Source organism: Andrena cerasifolii, chromosome 16 (assembly GCF_050908995.1).
Source record: "Andrena cerasifolii isolate SP2316 chromosome 16, iyAndCera1_principal, whole genome shotgun sequence".
In the NCBI taxonomy this organism is placed as follows: Eukaryota; Metazoa; Arthropoda; class Insecta; order Hymenoptera; family Andrenidae; genus Andrena; species Andrena cerasifolii.
In genome coordinates, this window is record NC_135133.1 from 496,002 (window position 1) to 515,789 (window position 19,788).

The window sequence follows — 19,788 nt, forward strand, 5'->3', positions numbered from 1 at the left end:
GGTGAATTTTAATTCTTGGAATATATCCTGTGGTAGATCGTGTGTTAAGGACCCGTACATATATTTGACTTCTTGTTCTGGCTGGTATTGTGACCATTTCTGGATCAATGAATGGAATAGTTTCCATTCCAATAGTTATCGCTGATTTCATGTAGTCGATGGTTGCGCCGTTAGTTTGAAAGAATTCTGTTCCCAATATTCCATCCTGTTTGATAGGGAGGTCTTCTACAACATGGATGATGATTTCTGTATTTAATGTTCTGATCTTGATGTATCCTATGGTGCTGAGTAGGCCGTCCGTAATACCATTAAGGTCGAACAAGGTGTCCGTGAAGATTGGTATATTGGGTGAAACAGCACTCCTTTTAATTACATTCAAATCGGATCCGGTATCAATCATTAACGTTGCTTCTTCTCCATTGAATCCTAGATCAGAGAGAAGGATGCTAGGGGGTTTCCTAATTTGCTCTGTTTTTAATCCGAGTATAGCCTGCCTACGTACCATACGAGGTTGTTCTTCTCTTTCTTTCCTGTCGAAGTACATCTTCTTTCTACATTGCTCTACTGTATGGCCTCTGAATTTGCAATATTCGCAGAATATTTCTGGTTTCTGCATCCGATTTGCATAATTTTTACTTCTACATTCCTGTATTGTGTGACCTGGTCGTCGACAATGATCACAATATGAGTTGGATTGAGGAGCTTTGGTCGTGTAATTTTGGCTTCTGCAATCTTGTGTCATGTGACCTGTTCTTCGACGTTACGTTACCTTACAGTATACGTTAGATTGAGGGGCTCTGCTCGTGTAACTCCGGCTTGTACAATCTTGCGTCATGTGACCTGATCTTCGGCAAAAATCACAGAATGTGTTGTTTGTTGGTACCAACTGGTTCGTGAAATTTGACTGCTGCAGGCGGTGGCAATATGGCCGTATCCAAGGCAGTTTGTACATCGATTAGTTTGTGTTATTCCTGCTGCTTCCCTTGCTCGTATCTGATTTTCATTACATTCTGCTTCTGCTTTAATGGCGATATTGATAGCGCGATCAAGGCTGCTGAAGGCGTGTTGTTAGAAAGGCTTTAATGGCGTTTTGTTCCGCGGTTATATTAAATTGCACTACGTGTGTAGGTACTTCTATCGCATTGCAATGTTTAATCTGAAGAAGGAGATTGGATACACGACTGCTATAATCTACCGTTGTTTCGTTAGGTAATTGTGCAATTTTTGATAATTCCCCATATAATTGTATGGAAGTATGTAATGGTGCAAATCGTGATTCTAGTACTGAAATGAGGTCATCGATTGAATTATAATCCCCGTTCAAAACTACTCTAGAAGCTTGTCCGAAAAGCTTATTTTTAATGAGTTGAACTAATCCATACTCTGCATTCGGATTAACCATGCGTCGTGCGTGTCGACAACTTTTAATAAATTGATGTATTGGTATATTTCTACCATCGAAAGAGGGGACTAATGTGTGGTAAGTGAGGATATACATTCGTAGCTGTATTCATATTAACTTGTGGATTTGAAGTTCCTGGAGTGTTTGTATCTCCTGAAATAATTTCTGGAGTTTCTGTAGTCCCCTGTGTTTCTGTATTGATTGCTAGGTTAGCCATTGCTTCTCCCAGTGTGTCAGGTTCATGTTGTGAAGTTTTTTTTTTTTTTTTTAAGCCTCTGTAGAATTTAGAGAAGAAAAAATTTCTGGAAAATGCTCACTTCTGGAGTGGTTTCACTTTAAGAGAAATATCCCCTTTAATCGAAATTATCCTACTAAACGAAATTATCCCACCGCTGTCACCAAAAAATATCCGACCTGTAACGTTCGGCTGTCCGAAAACAACTGAAGCTAGTAGGTCCTCGAGAGGAGAGCGGCGTCCCCTCGAGTATAGGATAGGTGGGAGTTCGTTATTACAACTAAGGATTAAAATCCACGACTTAAAAACTTAACAATGACTTTATTTGACAATACTTATTCTAATATTGCTTACAGTCTACGATTATATATTCTGTTTTTTGGGTTTTCTATAGTTTTTTATATTTATGCTAATTAATGTTACGTGAATATTTATTAAATATTCGGCCGCTACCGTTTCCGGAGCGAGCTCGATGACTCTTGGCAATGTCTGTAGTAAGAACGGCCGCTACCGTCTTCGGAGCGAGCTCGTTTCTTTTGACAGAGTTTTTATTTTATGCTCTTCGAGGCCTTGCTTTTACCAAGAACATCGGCCGCTAAAGCGAGGTTCTATAACTTCAAAATACAAAGACCAAAAAGGAGCACCAGTAACTTTTATACACTGGAGATCCGCCACTGGTTGAAACTTAAGCTGCCTCTAGGTTTAAGTATTCGTCAGTTGAGAGAGCGTATTCGAATCGTAACCTTAAATGCCCTGGAATGCTCGCGCTGCGCATCGTGCGCCTCCTTTTGTACCCGAAATTTGATAGCTGGCGAATGCGCAGTGAGTCGCTTATTTATTATTTTGCTTTTAATCACTTTGGTATCCTAGGAAAAATCGGCTCTAAACCTAGCAGGTCACTTTGGTGGGGTCTTAAATCTAAATTTGGATCTACTTAAATCTAACCTACGCTAATTTAAACTAAATATATTTACATGACTATTTACAAAGGTCTTAGGCCTATCTCTTTTTAAGTACGCCGTAGTTATCTGTTAACATCCTGTCTATGCACCTGACTGAGGATTCTATTTTTTAACTCCATTATATAAGTACAGTTTGTGTTTAGCCTCCAATATTTGTTGCTAAGTCTTGCAGGGTTGAAATAGTCAATTGGAGATAATCTAATAGAATATTTAAAGTCCTCTGGCGTGTTAGAAGGGTTCGTGAGAGGATCGTACATAATGTTTTTGTTCGCTTCCAATCGTCGCGGCCAATGATAAATTGTCGGGATGTTTAAGGGGGTAGACACGTCACGTGACCTGGCCGATTCGGCAGGTCGGTATTACAGCATTTTTTTCTGCACAGAAATGGTAATACCGATAGATCGACGATTACCCGGTGAACGCGAGAGGGAGCTGTTTGCTATTTCTGTATTCTATTCTGAATAAGGAAAGAAATTCTCAGCTGTTCCGTTATACTTATAAAAATTTAAACGGAAAGTCGGCTGGTACTGTAAACGTAGAAAATTCAGTGTACATTTTAATTACTTGAAATGTGCTTATGCTACAATATTCTACGTTAGCAGTAAGGAATTCTAAGTGGAAAGGGAAAATAGATCAGGGAATGTCCCCAGAAAATGAAATTTGTTAGGTTAGACATTTTTTTATTAGCAAAGCACCGAAACAGAACATGAAATACACTTATTACACGTCCTCTGCAGAAAGCAGTTATCAACAAACATTATATATACAAAATTGTATTGAATGTTGAATTGGGCTAGTGAAAATGCGCAGACTGGATGCGCGTGATTATTATGTGGTCGGCTCCTCGAAGTGACAGAAAATATAACCTAAATGTATGCTATCTGACAACAAATGTTTAGCGGCTATTTCGTTCTTTTACGAAACGTTTGTGAACTTTTTAGCATCCTTTCAAAACATTATTATTCCGCCACAACAGCATCTTTAGGAAATCGAGTATAGCATATAGGTTATATTTTCCGTCACTTCGATGACAGAAAATCCGTTCGTGAAATCCGCTACTGAAAATGCGCAGGCTGGATGCGCGTGATTATTATGTGGTCGGCTCCTCGAAGTGACAGAAAATATAACCTAATTGTTATACCCGATTTCCTAAAGATACTGTTGTGACGTAATAATAATAGTTTGAAAGTATGATAAAAAGTTCACAAACGTTTCGTAAAAGAACGAAATAGCCACTAAACATTTGTTGTCAGATAGCATACATTTAGGTTATATTTTCTGTCACTTCGAGGAGCCGACCACATAATAATCACGCGCATCCAGCTTGCGCATTTTCAGAAGCGGATTTCACGAACGGATTTTCTGTCATCGAAGTGACAGAAAATATAACCTATATGCTATACCCGATTTCCTACAGATACTGTTGGAGCGTAATAATAATGTTTTGAAAGGATGCTAAAAAGTTCACAAACGTTTCGTAAAAGAACGAAATAGCCGCTAAACATTTGTTGTCATATAGCATATATTTAGGTTATATTTTCTGTCACTTCGAGGAGCCGATCACATAATAATCACGCGCATCCAGCCTGCGCATTTTCACTAGCGGATTTCATGAACGAATTCTGAACTGGAATAATTATGAAACACAATGTTTACGGAGTTTATTACTATTTTATGATGCTTCAATTCCTTTAATGTTCCTGTCCATATAACCGTTGGCTATTAACAAATAATATAAAAAAAGGAATCAAAAATATTGGGAAACACCGAAGTTATGATTTTTTTTCCGCGAATCCTATGTTACGTGCCCCACTGTCGGACGTTAGCATCGCAGGCCACCCCGACGCAAAGGATAGAATAATGATTACACGGGTGTACATACGACTGAACTATATTGTTACATAGAGCAATATCGGTTACAACTATGGCGTTCGGTACAAGATAGTCTTCTGGTCGTCGTCCCGATCGTCGTCTCGAAGGTGGCCGACCTTCTTCTATATTCAGCTACGAGCACCAGCAGGCTATGCACCGGCCTAAACCCGGTGCTCGCAACACTGTTCTTCCCTCTGAATGAGCGGACGTCTCGGTCGCATTGAATCCTCTTCGGAATCTTCGTACCCCTGCCTGAAGAAGTGGTCGTGCAGTCCCGTGGCTTCTTCAGACATCCGCCTCGGCATTTGCCTTCTCGCTCAGGGGAAAACCACGGAAAAACCCTGAGCAAAGCGTGGGTAAAACGGGACTTCTCGATCTGCCACGACGAAACGCTCCAACTTCTGGTCCCACGATGTCTCTGGAACTCTGCAGCTTCCTGTCCCACGACGTCTCGAGAACTCCGCAGCTACTTGTCCCGCGACGTCCCTGAAACTCCACTCTGGAACGTTCCACGTTGACTCCAACGCTCCGACGCTGCATTCTCCTTCGTGCAGACTCCAGCGCTGCCTCCAGGCAGCCTCCTCCAGAAGGACGTCCGACGACGTCTCCACTGCTTCGGCGGCGTTCCCTCCTCCTCGTCGAATCCTTGGTCGCGGTCGACCTCTCCTCCAGGGACTCGTCCTCGATGTCCTTCAGGTGTCCGTGCGAGCTTGACACTTCAATCTCTTCCCGGCTCCGGATTCCATGCAAAAGGGACGGAGAATTATATTATTATTAATTTACTTTATAATTAACATTTACTTTAATTTGAGAAAATCGGTTGGGGCTGAAAGAACCGGGAAGACGGAAAGGCGATACGGAACCGATAACAGGGGATCACGGCTCATGAGCATGTTATCGGACCGTTTTCCGATCAATCTGCCCAGCATTCCAGCTCGTCTGCGTTGTCTTCTGGACTTCTTGTCCTCTTCTCCCTCTCTCAGGCCTTGGCTTTCAGATGGCCCCTTTCCTCTTCGTGGCTTCTGGTGCTGACCCAGGGGACCGTCCTGTGCGTCCTGTTAACGCTCCCGTCTCCGCGACATCTCCTCCAGCCGATCCAAGCAGTCGCACCGCTTGTCCGACTGGTGGTTGGAGATGCCATTTCCCGGCTGCTGTCCACCCTGTTGAGGCGGACCTCTTGGTTTACACAAACCGGGGAGAAGCCAAGATCCACGCCAACAGGGCTAGAGAAGCGGTTCCACGTATGTCCGCGCTCCACTGCGGACTGCTACTCTGTCGTAGCACAGACGGGGAATTCGGGAACGCGTATCCAGGCCGCGGTGGCAGTCCCCCGACACCTTGTCCCTCGTCGTGGGGTTTCGTGCTCTCTGAAACATTTTAAAGAAACAGAGGCCTGGGCTACGAAGGTAGTCTCCGCAGCCCAGTCCAGTAGATTAGCTTAGACTAATCTTCAGACTCTTCGTTCAGAACTTCAAACTCTCTCCTCGAGCGAGAGACTTCCTGGATCTTTGGTCGGCGAACGACCCATCCTGTCTAAATAACTACACTCTTCGGGGCTCTCTCTCATGGGGAATTAGTGACTTTGGATTGCAATTGCTTATTTCACAGCTCTTCATATGCGCTGGATGCACTCGCCGGTGCACTAGTGACTTTGGATTGCAATTGCTTATTTCACAGCTCTTCATATGCGCTGGATGCACTCGCCGGTGCACTAGTGACTTTGGATTGCAATTGCTTATTTCACAGCTCTTCATATGCGCTGGATGCACTCGCCGGTGCACTAGTGACTTTGGATTGCAATTGCTTATTTCACAGCTCTTCATATGCGCTGGATGCACTCGCCGGTGCACTAGTCACTTTGGATTGCAATTGCTTATTTCACAGCTCTTCATATGCGCTGGATGCACTCGCCGGTGCACTAGTGACTTTGGATTGCAATTGCTTATTTCACAGCTCTTCATATGCGCTGGATGCACTCGCCGGTGCACTAGTGACTTTGGATTGCAATTGCTTATTTCACAGCTCTTCATATGCGCTGGATGCACTCGCCGGTGCACTAGTGACTTTGGATTGCAATTGCTTATTTCACAGCTCTTCATATGCGCTGGATGCACTCGCCGGTGCACTAGTGACTTTGGATTGCAATTGCTTATTTCACAGCTCTTCATATGCGCTGGATGCACTCGCCGGTGCACTAGTGACTTTGGATTGCAATTGCTTATTTCACAGCTCTTCATATGCGCTGGATGCACTCGCCGGTGCACTAGTGACTTTGGATTGCAATTGCTTATTTCACAGCTCTTCATATGCGCTGGATGCACTCGCCGGTGCACTAGTCACTTTGGATTGCAATTGCTTATTTCACAGCTCTTCATATGCGCTGGATGCACTCGCCGGTGCACTAGTCACTTTGGATTGCAATTGCTTATTTCACAGCTCTTCATATGCGCTGGATGCACTCGCCGGTGCACTAGTCACTTTGGATTGCAATTGCTTATTTCACAGCTCTTCATTTGCGCTGGATGCACTCGCCGGTGCTATCGCGATGTTTTCATCCATCGTTTTATGTACTTTCTTGTGTACACGTAGCTGTTCCTCCTTTTTGTGTGTACGGAGGTTCTCTAATCGGCTGTTGTCGATTGTATCTGCTATCTATAATTTCTGGCAACATGCAGTCCTCATAGAACTTGCTCAGTTTGTCTTCCATTTCTGTTGCCCAGAATCGATCATCTCTCGTTACTGTTGTAACCTTCATTCCTTTCGGCGTCCATAAACAAAAATAGGCCCGTTGCCTTTTCGTTATGTGCAATTGTCCTTGCACTTGATAATAGTAATGATGATTTTGATTCATGTCATTACCCTTGAAAATACGCCGTATATTACCAAGTTGCTTTATTGCTTCAGCAGGTGTTAAATCCTTGGCCGATTCAGGACACTTTACTTCCACGATTTTATCATGGTCCACGAGGCCGTCAGGAGTTGCACCTAAGTGAGGCACAGTGTCATCGATGAAGAGGCCACATGGTAGAATATGGATTCCTAATTCTTCTTCCATTTGTCTCAAGGCGTTTGCCTCGTTTTCCCTTCCGTATTGGAGAGCAGACAAATTTGGAAGTTGCGGGTACATTATACTCTTCACAGTATTTGCCCGTGGTGTAGTGTTTCGTAATCGGCATACCTTGCCGAAATTGGATGCAGTTAGTATTTTTTTTCTATAACTAATCCACTTTTCACTATTCGCCTGATTGCGAGTTTCCTCTTCGATCTCGCATCGCATTCTTTGCCAGTCATGGAGTACTGCCGCGTGCCTTTTACATTCGGAAGAGTATACTGTCTCTTCCATATCTGGTTTTTCTGCGTTAGGGCCGTAATCCTGGTCGCACGATTGTTTTTTATTTCGGAAGGAGGATGCTTTCGCTTCTTTTTTATATTCCCTTGCTTTTTCTGCTGCACGCTTCCGACGTCCTTCCAGCTTTCTTACCATAGTTGACGGCTCTTTATCCATTGCCGTACTCAATCTGCTAAACGCCTCTTTTGTATTATATTGGACGACTGCAGCGGAGACTCTGCCCTGATACGAGCCCCCTCGTCCAAAGTTTATCCTTTTGCCTCCGATGAATTTGGCAATGATATTATTAAAACTTTCAACAGCATTGTTATTTAAACCGTGCAGCAAACTGTCAGCTTTAGGGAAAAGTGGCTGCATCGCTTCTTCGATACTCTGATAAATACCAGCTTCTCTCAACCTTGGTACGTAGTCCTCTCTGTTTGGATCAGAGTATTTCTTACAGAAGTATGCTAACTTCTGACACTCCTTGTGTTCACCGAAAACGTGACTCGGTACATTCCTCAAGTCTTCCTTCAAATTTCTTACTCGTTCCTCGAGTGTTATTTCTTCTTGCAACCGGTATTCTGCAGCTTTCTTTATACCAGTACGCAAGCGGAGAGCATTATTCTTTACGACAGCTCTTAGGTCTTTATCGCGGCCTTTTGTTGCGATTTCGTTTATTTTTTTACTGAAATTGCGTAGCAGGTGATTGGTGCATTCTATTTTTCGTACCTGCACCAGGTAGTTTTTATATGGATCACTGTCCAATATCTTTTTGTACACACTGCTATCGCCATCGGCAACTAATATAGTGTATATTAGGCCGTGCATATCTATGCTGCAATTGAAGCCTTCGACAATAGCAACACTCTCCATGCCAGTTGAACTCTGATTACGGCCCCAGTTCTTGAAGCAACGATGCTCGCGCGGTTCTTCCTTCTTCGTACCTGCTATTTGGCAAGTCATGCAGAATTTATTCTTCACGCTGATGTACAGCACTTTCTTCGTGTAGTATCCCACGATGGCTCCTACGCCAGAGAGAGAATTGTAATCTCCTCCGCGGTAGGACCTTTTCATCCAGCTGCCATCCGCGACAACTGGAATAAACGGTAGATTGGATTCTGCATGTACGTCGCCTCTTGATATAGCTAATTCTTTCTCCTCTTTTCCTGCATCTTCCATTTCGCGTTGTGCGGCCACTTCGAGGGCATCGATTAGGTCATTCTGACATTTCTCGTAGATCCTTTTCGTCATACAGGATACGTTCACGGCAGTCAGTATGTCCTCCAGTTGATTATATCCGCCGCCCGTCATCATTGTTGCGGAAACAGCGGCGCGGTTGATATCCATAGTGGCATCACTCTTCCGAAGACAGGATATGTGCTCTGTGTATTTGCACATTTTGCACTCTACATAATACACATTTTCTAGTCCATTCCGTTGACATCTAATTATTTCAAAATGTTCGATGCCACAGCCAATAGTGGAATGTTTTCCAAGATTTTGTATTTGTTCGAAAACATACGGAAAATCAACGAAGTCTACTCCTTCTGAAATTGGATTTTCCGGCTGTTCTGGTTCTGTATTTTCTACCACCCAGTAATCAGCATCGCTTCCAACATCTTGAGTCGTTTCGTCGTTGATGTCTCTTACGGATTGTATCTCATCGCTGTCTCTGTCGAAATCTATTTCTTGCACAATTCTTTCTTCGTTCGACTCGAAATGCACATCTTCTACAATTTCCTCTTCGTCCGCATTGAAATTTATTTCTTCAATAATATCTTCTGCGTCCGTATCGAAATGTACTTCTTCTACAATTCCTTCGATAATTGGAGAATCTTCAAAATTTTCATCCGCAGCAGATGTGCTTGGATGTGTTCCGTATGAGATACCTGCTTCCGCCACGGTATCCTGAATTACAGTGAGGCACGCTGTGTTCTTCAATCGTTGCCTGCACGTAAAGAGTCAATAATCAGTGACACGTGGCACATATATAGAAATAAGAAAAACATACAGCAGAAAAGAAAATCAAGCATAGTAAAAGAAGATATACAGTAAAATCTCGATGTAAGCGAAAGCCTCGGAACGATACCCCTGTACGTGTGAGACAATACTAACGCAATCAAAATTTAAAATTTGTATTTTTGGTTTCATTTTCATGAAACTTCTACCAACATGTTTGTTACAATCTCCTAATTAAAATGATACCAAATACAACATAAATCGGACAACTTTTACTTATCGTGAATACGAATCGTTTATATTTATATAATTATCCAAACCATATCGTGTTTGGTGTCATTTTAATCAGAAAGTCCTCACAAATATGTTGGTAAACAATTTATAAAGAGAGCCAAAAATAAAATACTTTTAATTGTGAACCTCGTTTGTATCGGTGTTGTCTCTCACCGATTTTCAATTTCGGATCGGGTTATACGATCGGCCCCCGAGCCATATTACACGCTTCACTGGTTCCAAGAGGGAACACTCCAACTAAGGGTGATATAAATTAACACCAATCATACATAGTCATGATTTTAAACCCTAATCGAGATGTTACTGTGGTTCCTATATTTTTAGAAGTTTGTCGATAAAAGCCTCGAACGTAGGAGAAGAGAGCGAGTGGAAAAAAGGACTGCCGATTGTCTTCAACTTTTTCATTCGCTATACTTCTCTGCGGCCGAAACATATTACCACTAAATATGTGTTATTCAAATTATACCGTGTTTGGTGTCATTTATCATTAGAGAAACATCACAAATGTTACGATGCTATGTTCATGAAAATATTGTTATTGCATTACTGTGAATATCATTCTAATTTATCTTCGCGATACGAAGAAGGACGTGATACAAATGTTCTTCTTAGACAACGTGATCCCCTCGCTACGCAAACCGAAGGACATGCACTTTTGGCCCGTTTTCTTTTCACACGCACACATCTGCACAACCGTCTCTGCTACTCGCAAGCGGAGGCAGCCACAAGCAGACATGCTGTGCTGCGATACGCGGCTGTGTGTGTGCGGAGGCACGCGTGCACTTGACCGCGTGTGAAAAAGAATACTTTTCGCATTTCAATCCTGGGTAATTCAACGCAAAATCGGACATTTTTCGGAGTACCATTTGGGATTTTTGTGAAACTTGCATATGTTGTAGTCTTTAGTGATACATAAATGTATTTCAAAGCATATTTTAAATTTTCAACATTGTGGAAATTGACTTTGTTTCCATTCAATTATAACTGTTGAACTAAGAGAAAGGTAAGAATGACCCGATATGAAAGTGTATAACTGTCAAGACAAATTCAACCATATGGTGTGCTATGACTTTCAAGGCCACCGAAGATTATGAATGAAAGAAATAGATAGTTGTATATTGTAGCACGCACGGCTGAGTCTGTCGAGCCGGTGCTGGACGGCGCAGCGTCACATTCAATTAATTTTCATGCCACCAATTCTAAAGTGTTCGCGTTTCTGAAAACGTGACCATAAAGAGCACAAGTACGGCTGTATCCTCATTTTTTTCAAATTTTTAAATAGTGCCTTGCTAGTATAAAATTGCATTTGTTTAAAACAATTTCAGAAGGAATGGTCTAAAATTTTTTTTTTTTTAAGAGACATCATTTTTATTGGGTACTTTTCCCCAGTGTAAGCACTCAAAAGCACATTCTTACCTGTCTCTTTGTTCAACAGTTATAATTGAAAACAGTCAATTTCCACAATCTTGAAAATTTTTAAACTCGCGTGGAATGACCCTCCTTGAATGTCTAGAATACTGTAGAGAGAGAGAGAGAGAGAGAGAGAGAGAGGGGAGAGAGAGAGAGAGAGAGAGAGAGAGAGAGAGAGAGAGAGAGAGAGAGAGAGAGAGAGAGTTGGTAATAATACAATTGAAATGGTACAGCATTGTACATGACACACAGGACCATATTTCTAATAAATTATACCCTGAAGAAATAAAAATATTGCCAAAAAAACATTTTGTCCTTTTGCGCATTCAGACAATACTCCGCAGAGAGGATAGACCGGAAATCCAAATCATTGTCATATTTTTAACGTTGTACCTCAATTCAACGAGGGGCTGCAGGGTGGTCTTTCGTTTTATGGAACGTTGTAAAATAACGAAGAAACGAAGGGTCCGAGAAACACGTGTCGTTTGCCTTTCGCGAAATAAACCCTACTTGACCGCGCCGATGTTGTAGATCCGTCTGGTTCTCGTCCACGAGCACGCTTTCCAGCACATCACCCTGTCTGTTTAGATAGCTTTTCGAAAGCGTGGTACTGACCTCGACTTTCGTTACCCTCGCACAAGGCGAGTCGATGGGGGCGCGCGAAGAATTGTTTTCGATTTTTCGGCAAGGGCTGCCTGCCTGTAGCACAGATGGGCAAAATTTTTGCCTGTACGGCCCTTGGGGTCAGTTGGATTTTAGCTTGAGTCAGAACAAATATAATTAGTTTTCTTACGTCCGGATAGATGTTTGTGGTACTCAGGAATGCATGAAAAATTTCACGATCGATATTGCCAGGAAACGGGACCGTTACGTTTGTTTATTGTAGATTAAGTCAACCCTACACATCGGTGGGGATACCGATTACATATTACCCGGACGAAATCCCAACATAGATACATAGCGAGAAATCGAAATACCATCCTGTGACACGTCAATAAAAGAATATACTGTTCTATTACAAAAACTAACTGGACCTTGACATCGCTTCCAGTACTTCATTCTTTAAAAAAAAGTTTGTACCATTATGTCGGATGGGACTGATACTAAACAGGAATGTATTAAACAATTTTCACTTATTGGAGTAATTTGTAAGTAAGAAAACATTAAAAAGGGGACAGTGTTACACGTATTCAATAAATTCTGTCTCATCGTCCCTCTAGGTATAGGTATTCAACGAACGGTATTCTCCGATGCTCGCGGTTACTTCGTCGCTGTCAATGGGTCGTAAAAGAGAAGGATAGAATGAAGGTCGTAGCAGTCGAGAAATAAAGCCAGCGCCTCGGCTGCTAACACAGATACACAGTGTTGCCAGTGCAACGTTATGCGGGACCACTTATTTAGCGGAGGGGGAACACCTAAACGAGTGGTGGTAACGTGTGCGTCAGTGACGTCATCACGCACACGTTACAACCACTCCTGTAGATGTTCCTCTCCGCTAAATAAACGGTCCTGCGTAATGTTGCTGGCAACCCTGCAGATACACAACAATCTTTCAATAGCAATAACGGCTCAACTTTTTTACGTTTAATTTTTTCTGCATATACATTTCTTTCAAATATTCATAACATTTTCCTGGTTATGGAGTCATTCCACGTGAACTCGGACACTTTTCGGAGTAACATTTCGGATTTTGGTGCAACTTGGATATGTTGTAGTTTATTAACATATCTCGAAGGATTTTTGAAAATTTAAAAAATTGTGGATGTTGCAGCTCTTTGAAATGTAGTGTTTACTTTTTTCCAAAAATTGTAACTTTTGCACTAAGAAACTGATAAAAATGACCTTTGGGTGCTTACACTGGAGATATAAGAGTACCTAATAAAAATTATTTTACTTCGAATTTGTGACCATTTATTTTGCAATTCTTGTAAACAAATGCAGTTTTACAATTGAAGGCACCCTTTTAAAAATTTGAAAAAATAGGAGGATATAGCCCTGTTTGTCCTCTTTACGGACATGTTTTAAAAAACGTGGGCATTTAAAAATTGGCCAAATGAAAATTAATTGAATGTAATGCTGCGTCAAATCGCACCGGCTCGACTGACTGAGCCGTGCGATACTCGCAGCGGCCAAGCGGCTATATCTGCTATTCTTATACAGTGTTCTATAATATGATAAGTATTTGTAAAAAACTGAAGAAGGAAAATTTTCTTCTGTTTTTTATACACAACATAATACGGTCTATCATCTTTTGGTGTTCGCGATATTTTCCGTGAATCGAAGGTGACCTTCCTAATAATTTTTATTAGGTACTCTTATATCTCCAGTGTAAGCACCCAAAGGTCATTTTTATCGGTTTCTTAGTTCAAAAGTTACAATTTTTGGAAAAAAGTAAACACTACATTTCAAAGAGCTGCAACATCCACAATTTTTTAAATTTTCAAAAATTCTTCGAGATATGTTAATAAACTACAACATATCCAAGTTGTACCAAAATCCGAAATGTTACTCCGAAAAGTGTCCGAGTTCACGTGGAATGATCCTATGATGAGAGCAAATATGATATAATGTCGACCATTTTTGGTCGAAACCGATATTACATCGTGTAACGTGTACGAGAAAATCTGTGTGAAAATATCTTGCTACGAAATAGAATTCGCTTTCAGCGTAGTAGTATCCACAAGTGGAGGGTACTTTAGAAGTCATAAACATTGCCCGGAGTGGGCCAAAGGTTTCCAGTGAGGCCTGGAGAATGTTTCGAAGAATGCGCTTTTCAATGAAAGAATTTTGCTGAAGATACACATGGACGTATATATTGCGGACAAAATTCAACAAAAGAAAAAGCACTGTGTATTTCGTATTCCACGAGTAACTACATATGCTGAACATCGAATCGCAAATCATTGATGACTGTCGCTAATTTTAAACATTATCTTCTACGTCACATAAATAGAATTTAAAGTGCATGTTTCATCCATTCGAAGCTACGTACAACGATTGAAATAGTCGCAACTGCATTATAAAGGAAGCATACCTAACGAAACGCGGATAGTTTGAAAGTTTTATGCTAATAAAACGCATATAGTTTCTATAACATATATAACGAAATTTAAAATTTCTACATTTCGTCTCATCGGCATGAAAGTTGCAGGAACGTGCTGTTGACATTTTTTCACATCAAAATGAGTCCAAACACGATATAAATCGGATTATTAATTAATTAAATAATGATGAACATGCGTTGCGGTGCGCATAGCATAGAATATGCGTACGTAAAGCGTGAAAGATAGCTGTGTTGATATACATACATATTTCAAGAATATGAATAATACTATATTATATACAATAAAATACCGTGCTACTACTACTACTACATCTCAAACTATGACTTCATACAAATCTGTACCATAAAACGTAACTTACCTTTCTAGACGTTTTTTATTTTTTCTGGACAAACGCTTTACAGATAGCATAGGGCGCTTCCTTTTTATATCACCCTTCGAATTGCGCTGGTTTCTGGCATCTGCGGCTTCATTCTTTGATTCCATGGCAATGGAATGATCACACACACTTATCAACACTACAGTGACGAACCACGCGGAAATGGAACAATTCACAAATTATGAATATTCCATATATCAATATCCGCGCATCAAATAAAAGCCCGATTGCTTTCTCCGTCTTCACCGTAGTGCAAACGACAAGAAACTGATCAGCTAGCGTTGTCGGTGCATTGGTTACAGATGCTGAGAGGCTAAACAGAAAATGGTGGGAAAGGGACGGATATACGCGTCCTGTTCCTCTCTTTCTCATTAGGATTGGTGGTATGCTGATACATTTACGTAGATTGTATATCTATTTCCGGGAATACTGTCTGGTGCTCAGAAATGTGCACAGGAAAGAATTTTTGATTATCCTGTGCATACTCTTTTGACGTATCACCGACTTTATTAGCGAGGAATTCATATTTCGTTCTACCATTATCCTTTCCCATTTGCCTGACGGTGATGAAGGAACACCCGCAAGTATGCGCGAGCACGCGCCGCGTTTTCAAACCTTTGCGCATTCGAACTTTTACGCGGGCCGATTACGCTCTGCTCGGTCCTTGGTGCGAGTGAAATACAAAATCTTGAGGGAGTGAGAAAGGCAATTTGGGCCCTGTCCACCCTTGAGGGTAGCCAAGCAGTAAAGATCGTAAGTACCTTCGCGCTTGCTATCCCTGTCTTTTTCACTATATGTGCCGGTTATTCTGAAAGTGGGCCACGTCCAAATTTTTCGTTTGTTACATTTCACTTATTTCTTATGTATTCTATCAACGTGATATATGATAAACGTAAAGTTCAATTTCTTTCCTTTTTAAATTTCGACCGACGCCACTTTCATAATAACTGACATACTTTTACATTTTATTTCCAAACCAAGACTGTATTTAGACATATTCCGGGTAAAGTTTCCGATTACCGTCATAGTATTGTTGTAATTTTTTGTGCAAAATCTATCGTGTGAACTGTGATTGTTTGAGTGTCCGCGTGTTTCTCAAGCTGCGTATCGCCATTGCGAGGCTGCCTCGCATGGCACACCTCGCGGAGTGGACAGTCTGGAGACTACCTCGACCATGTTTATTTTACGAGGCATCAGCAGTCGATTTTTCGACGTGCTCAAAGGTGCCTCGCAGCCCCATGATCAAAAATCGCATGGCTCGGGCGACGCAAATATCCTGCTGGAGGTAGCGCGAGACTGTCGCACGCGCCTCCCTCGCAAAGTGATCATGATCGAGGTAGTCTCCAGACTCTCCACTCCGCGAAGCGTGCCTCGCGCGGCAGCCTCGCAATGTCGATATGCAGCTTCACGCTCAGAGATTCGTGTATTCATTCTCATGTAGACCAGAGATGGGCAAAAATAATATCTAGATATACTCGAATAAAAGATACTTTACGTTTATTCGTTATTCGCAGCTTTGAATAACACGATTTATCTCCATTCGAAACATCACGGATAAATAAATTTATTCGAAGTGAATTTAGTCGAAAGATAATTTCTGTTTTCGAGGATCTTTTATTCGAACTGTCGAATAAAGTTTTCATCTTTGTCCGCAGTTTGTTCGACTTTTCGGTCGCGACCGCGTGATCCGCGTTCTTTTGTCACGCGACTTCTACGAAAACGCAATGCCGCACGTCCAACAATGCCGTGTCGTACGGACCCGTCGGTGATCACCACGCGGCGATGCCGCGTCTCTTACATAATACAAATTATTTCAGTTAAAGAAGACAAATTTTTTACCATTGATTTTGCAATTGTTCTGAACAACTACAATTTCATAGTAGCACGGCGTTACTGAAAATTTTGAAAAAAATGTGGATATAGTCCTGTTGGTCTTATTTACGGACAAGTTTTCAGAAATACGGACACTATAAAATTGGCCACATCAAATTTAATTGAATGTAACGGTATACGTACAGTATACAGTCAGTCACGAAAGTCTTCGTACACTTGCAAAATTTAAAACATTTAAAGCAAAAACGCAAAAAGAAGCAAGGGTTTCGAGTATATTTCAGATATTAACTGATTTATTAGTTAAAATTAAACAAATTATGTAAAGATGACGATGTATTTTACACTTGTTTCCACGAAAATATAAATAGACCGATAGTACGATTTTACATTTACGAAAATCCGCATACAGTTAGCATGGGTAATTTGGGTATATTAAACTGAATAGAATTTGCTATGATAATAATTACAAGAATAATAATCAAATTTTGTTTTGCAAAAGATATTGTGATTTTGTGTTCCGGTTTATTTGCATTTTCTAGTAAACAAATGTAAGAAACATCGTCAGTTTTTCACAATCTATCTAAAGTTAACCAATAAATAAATTAATGTCCATCAAACTTCCAAAACCCTAGCTTTTTTATAGTATTCGAAATTTTTCCGACGAAGACTTTTCCGACTTTTAGAATTTATGGATTGTTAATAAACTTGCGAGATCCATTCGATTGAAAAGAGTTCAAACACGGTATAAATTGGATTATTTCTAGAACTATAAATAATTAAATATGAATGTAACATTTCTAATGTAAAAGAAATAGTTTTTTCACTGTTTCTTCGACTCTGTTTTAGATGTCAGATAAAGGAAAGGATAAGATGGCTGAGGAGAAAGAAATGACTCCGTCGCGAAGGCGGAGTCGAACGAGTGACCAGACTCCGCCGCGGAGAGAGCCGACTCCGTCCTCGCGACGGAGGCCGCGAAGAGAGCCGACTCCGTCCTCGCGACGGAGTCCGCGAAGAGAGCCGACTCCGTCCTCGCGACGGAGTCCGCGAAGAGAGCCGACTCCGTCCTCGCGACGGAGTCCGCGAAGAGAGCCGACTCCGTCAATATCCAGGTGGTTGGAGGTGACATTACAATGTCAAAAGCAGGTATGTAGATACGTAGACGATCTCGCGCAAACATTTCTTACATTCTCATGAAAGTTTTTAGATTTATGTTTATTTTTCATATTACAGAACAGCGAGCTCAAAAAGGAGCTAAGAAAATTAAAATATGGAGGGGGAAGAGGAGGAAGAGGACGAAGAGGAAGTGGAGGAAGAGGAGGAAGCGGTAGGAGAGGAGGAAACGGTAGGAGAGGAGGAAGAGGAGGCAGAGGAGGAAGAGGAGGAGGAGGATGTAATATATACAATTTTTATAATTAAATTTTAAAACAAATAATTTTTTCTCATATTTTTAGTCGAAAGCCTTTCATCCGTCGACCATGAATAATTTTCTCGTATTTATTAGTACTTTAGTTGCGAATCATATATTTAGTCGAGAAAGTACGAATAAACACGAGAAAATTATTCATGGCCGACAATTGAATTCCCCACGTTTCAAATAAAAATTGGCTCGGGTTATAATGCTCATCTCTGGTATTTTGCCATATAATTGAGGCAGTGAGAGCAATAACGGACTAACCCACATTTTTTTCAAAAGTGAGTTAGTAGCAATAACGTATTCCAATAGGCTCTAGTAATCATATCGATGGCTTAGTGCACACATATTGTATTTCCACTTTTTATGAAATTTGAGTTTTTATATGCAAGAAATAGTGCTTGACTCTTTCTTTATGCTGCATAAAAATTACATTTTTATCTTTTTTATAAATTCATCAAAAATGATATTTTTGTTTATTGTATGTCCCTGAATTTATTATGCTGAGTGCACACATGTTGTGTGTCCATGCCAGAGGATGAAAATAGTTTTGGAAAAATGTGACAATAAATAAAAAAATTTTAAAGTCTTCCTATATCTACCGCGAATTACTTTTTTATTCCTGTTACTTTAAAAATAAATATAATATTGAAGTGAGATTATTTCCAGTATTATTCCTTTTATTCATTTTTATATAATATCATTCAGTATAGTATGTCCTGCTCTGTACTTGGTTACAATAGCATGTCCAACTTCCAAGCATTATTGTCGAGTTATTATTATAATTTTGCAGATTCTAACTTATACTACTAATTACATACTTTCAGTGATACCTATATTACAATAATGCAAAAAGTATTTATGTAATTATAAAGTACCATTGAATGTTTGACCCTGTTTTTCTCAAAAACGCTAAAAGTGGACATACAATATGTGTGCACTAATTGTAAGCCATCGATGTACAGTAGGAAATTTTTTTTAATGTAGGTTAGTCCGTTGTTGTTCTAACTGCCTAAATTACTATGACATAAATACGACAGCGATTTCAAGTGATGTATATGTAACGGTAAAAGCGTTAATTTAGTAAATGTATACAATCCCCAGCAGTTCCTATGTCAATGTATGCTTAAAATGAATATAACCTAACCTACAATCGTCCGAAAATGCATACATTGACTCCATCATGCTTTTATTGCGGCTCGTATATTCAGCTATCGCTTCAGTTTTGCTATGAATCCACGTTGGCAGTCCTCCCGAGTAGGCGCCATCTCGTATCTACTACCTCAACTAAATTTGTCACGTGACTTGCTCTGTATTATCGCCAATATGGCGGAACTCTGATTTGGGAATGCAGTCACGATTTTTCGTTTTTCGTTCTTATATGAGCAGATTTTGGCCTAGGAGAGGTCTCATTCGAAAGAAGAAGATTCAATGCGGAGCGCTCTGCTCACCGTTTGAGTCACAAAACTCTTTTAGTGACCTAAAAATGCTTGGATTCTGCGGGGATATTTTGTCGACGTTTGCTTTACTTTGGACACTGATATTATTACATATCAACACAATCTCGTTGAACCATGAGCAGAGCGCTCCGCATTGAACCTTCCTCTTTCGAATGAGACCTCGCCCAGCCCCAAATCT

General features: G+C 40.7%; 1 protein-coding gene across 1 annotated transcript; it reads right to left on the bottom strand.

Moving 5' to 3' along the window:
- Positions 1-5,418: 5,418 nt before the first annotated feature.
- On the bottom strand, positions 5,419-15,522 carry LOC143377868 (uncharacterized). The gene is made up of 2 exons (XM_076829653.1): positions 14,889-15,522; positions 5,419-9,750 (listed from the first exon to the last, which is right to left on the bottom strand). The coding sequence occupies exons 1-2, from the start codon at positions 15,011-15,013 to the stop codon at positions 7,035-7,037; spliced, it is 2,841 nt and encodes a 946-aa protein (XP_076685768.1). The 5' UTR covers positions 15,014-15,522; the 3' UTR covers positions 5,419-7,034.
- Between the last annotated feature and the right edge of the window lie 4,266 nt (positions 15,523-19,788).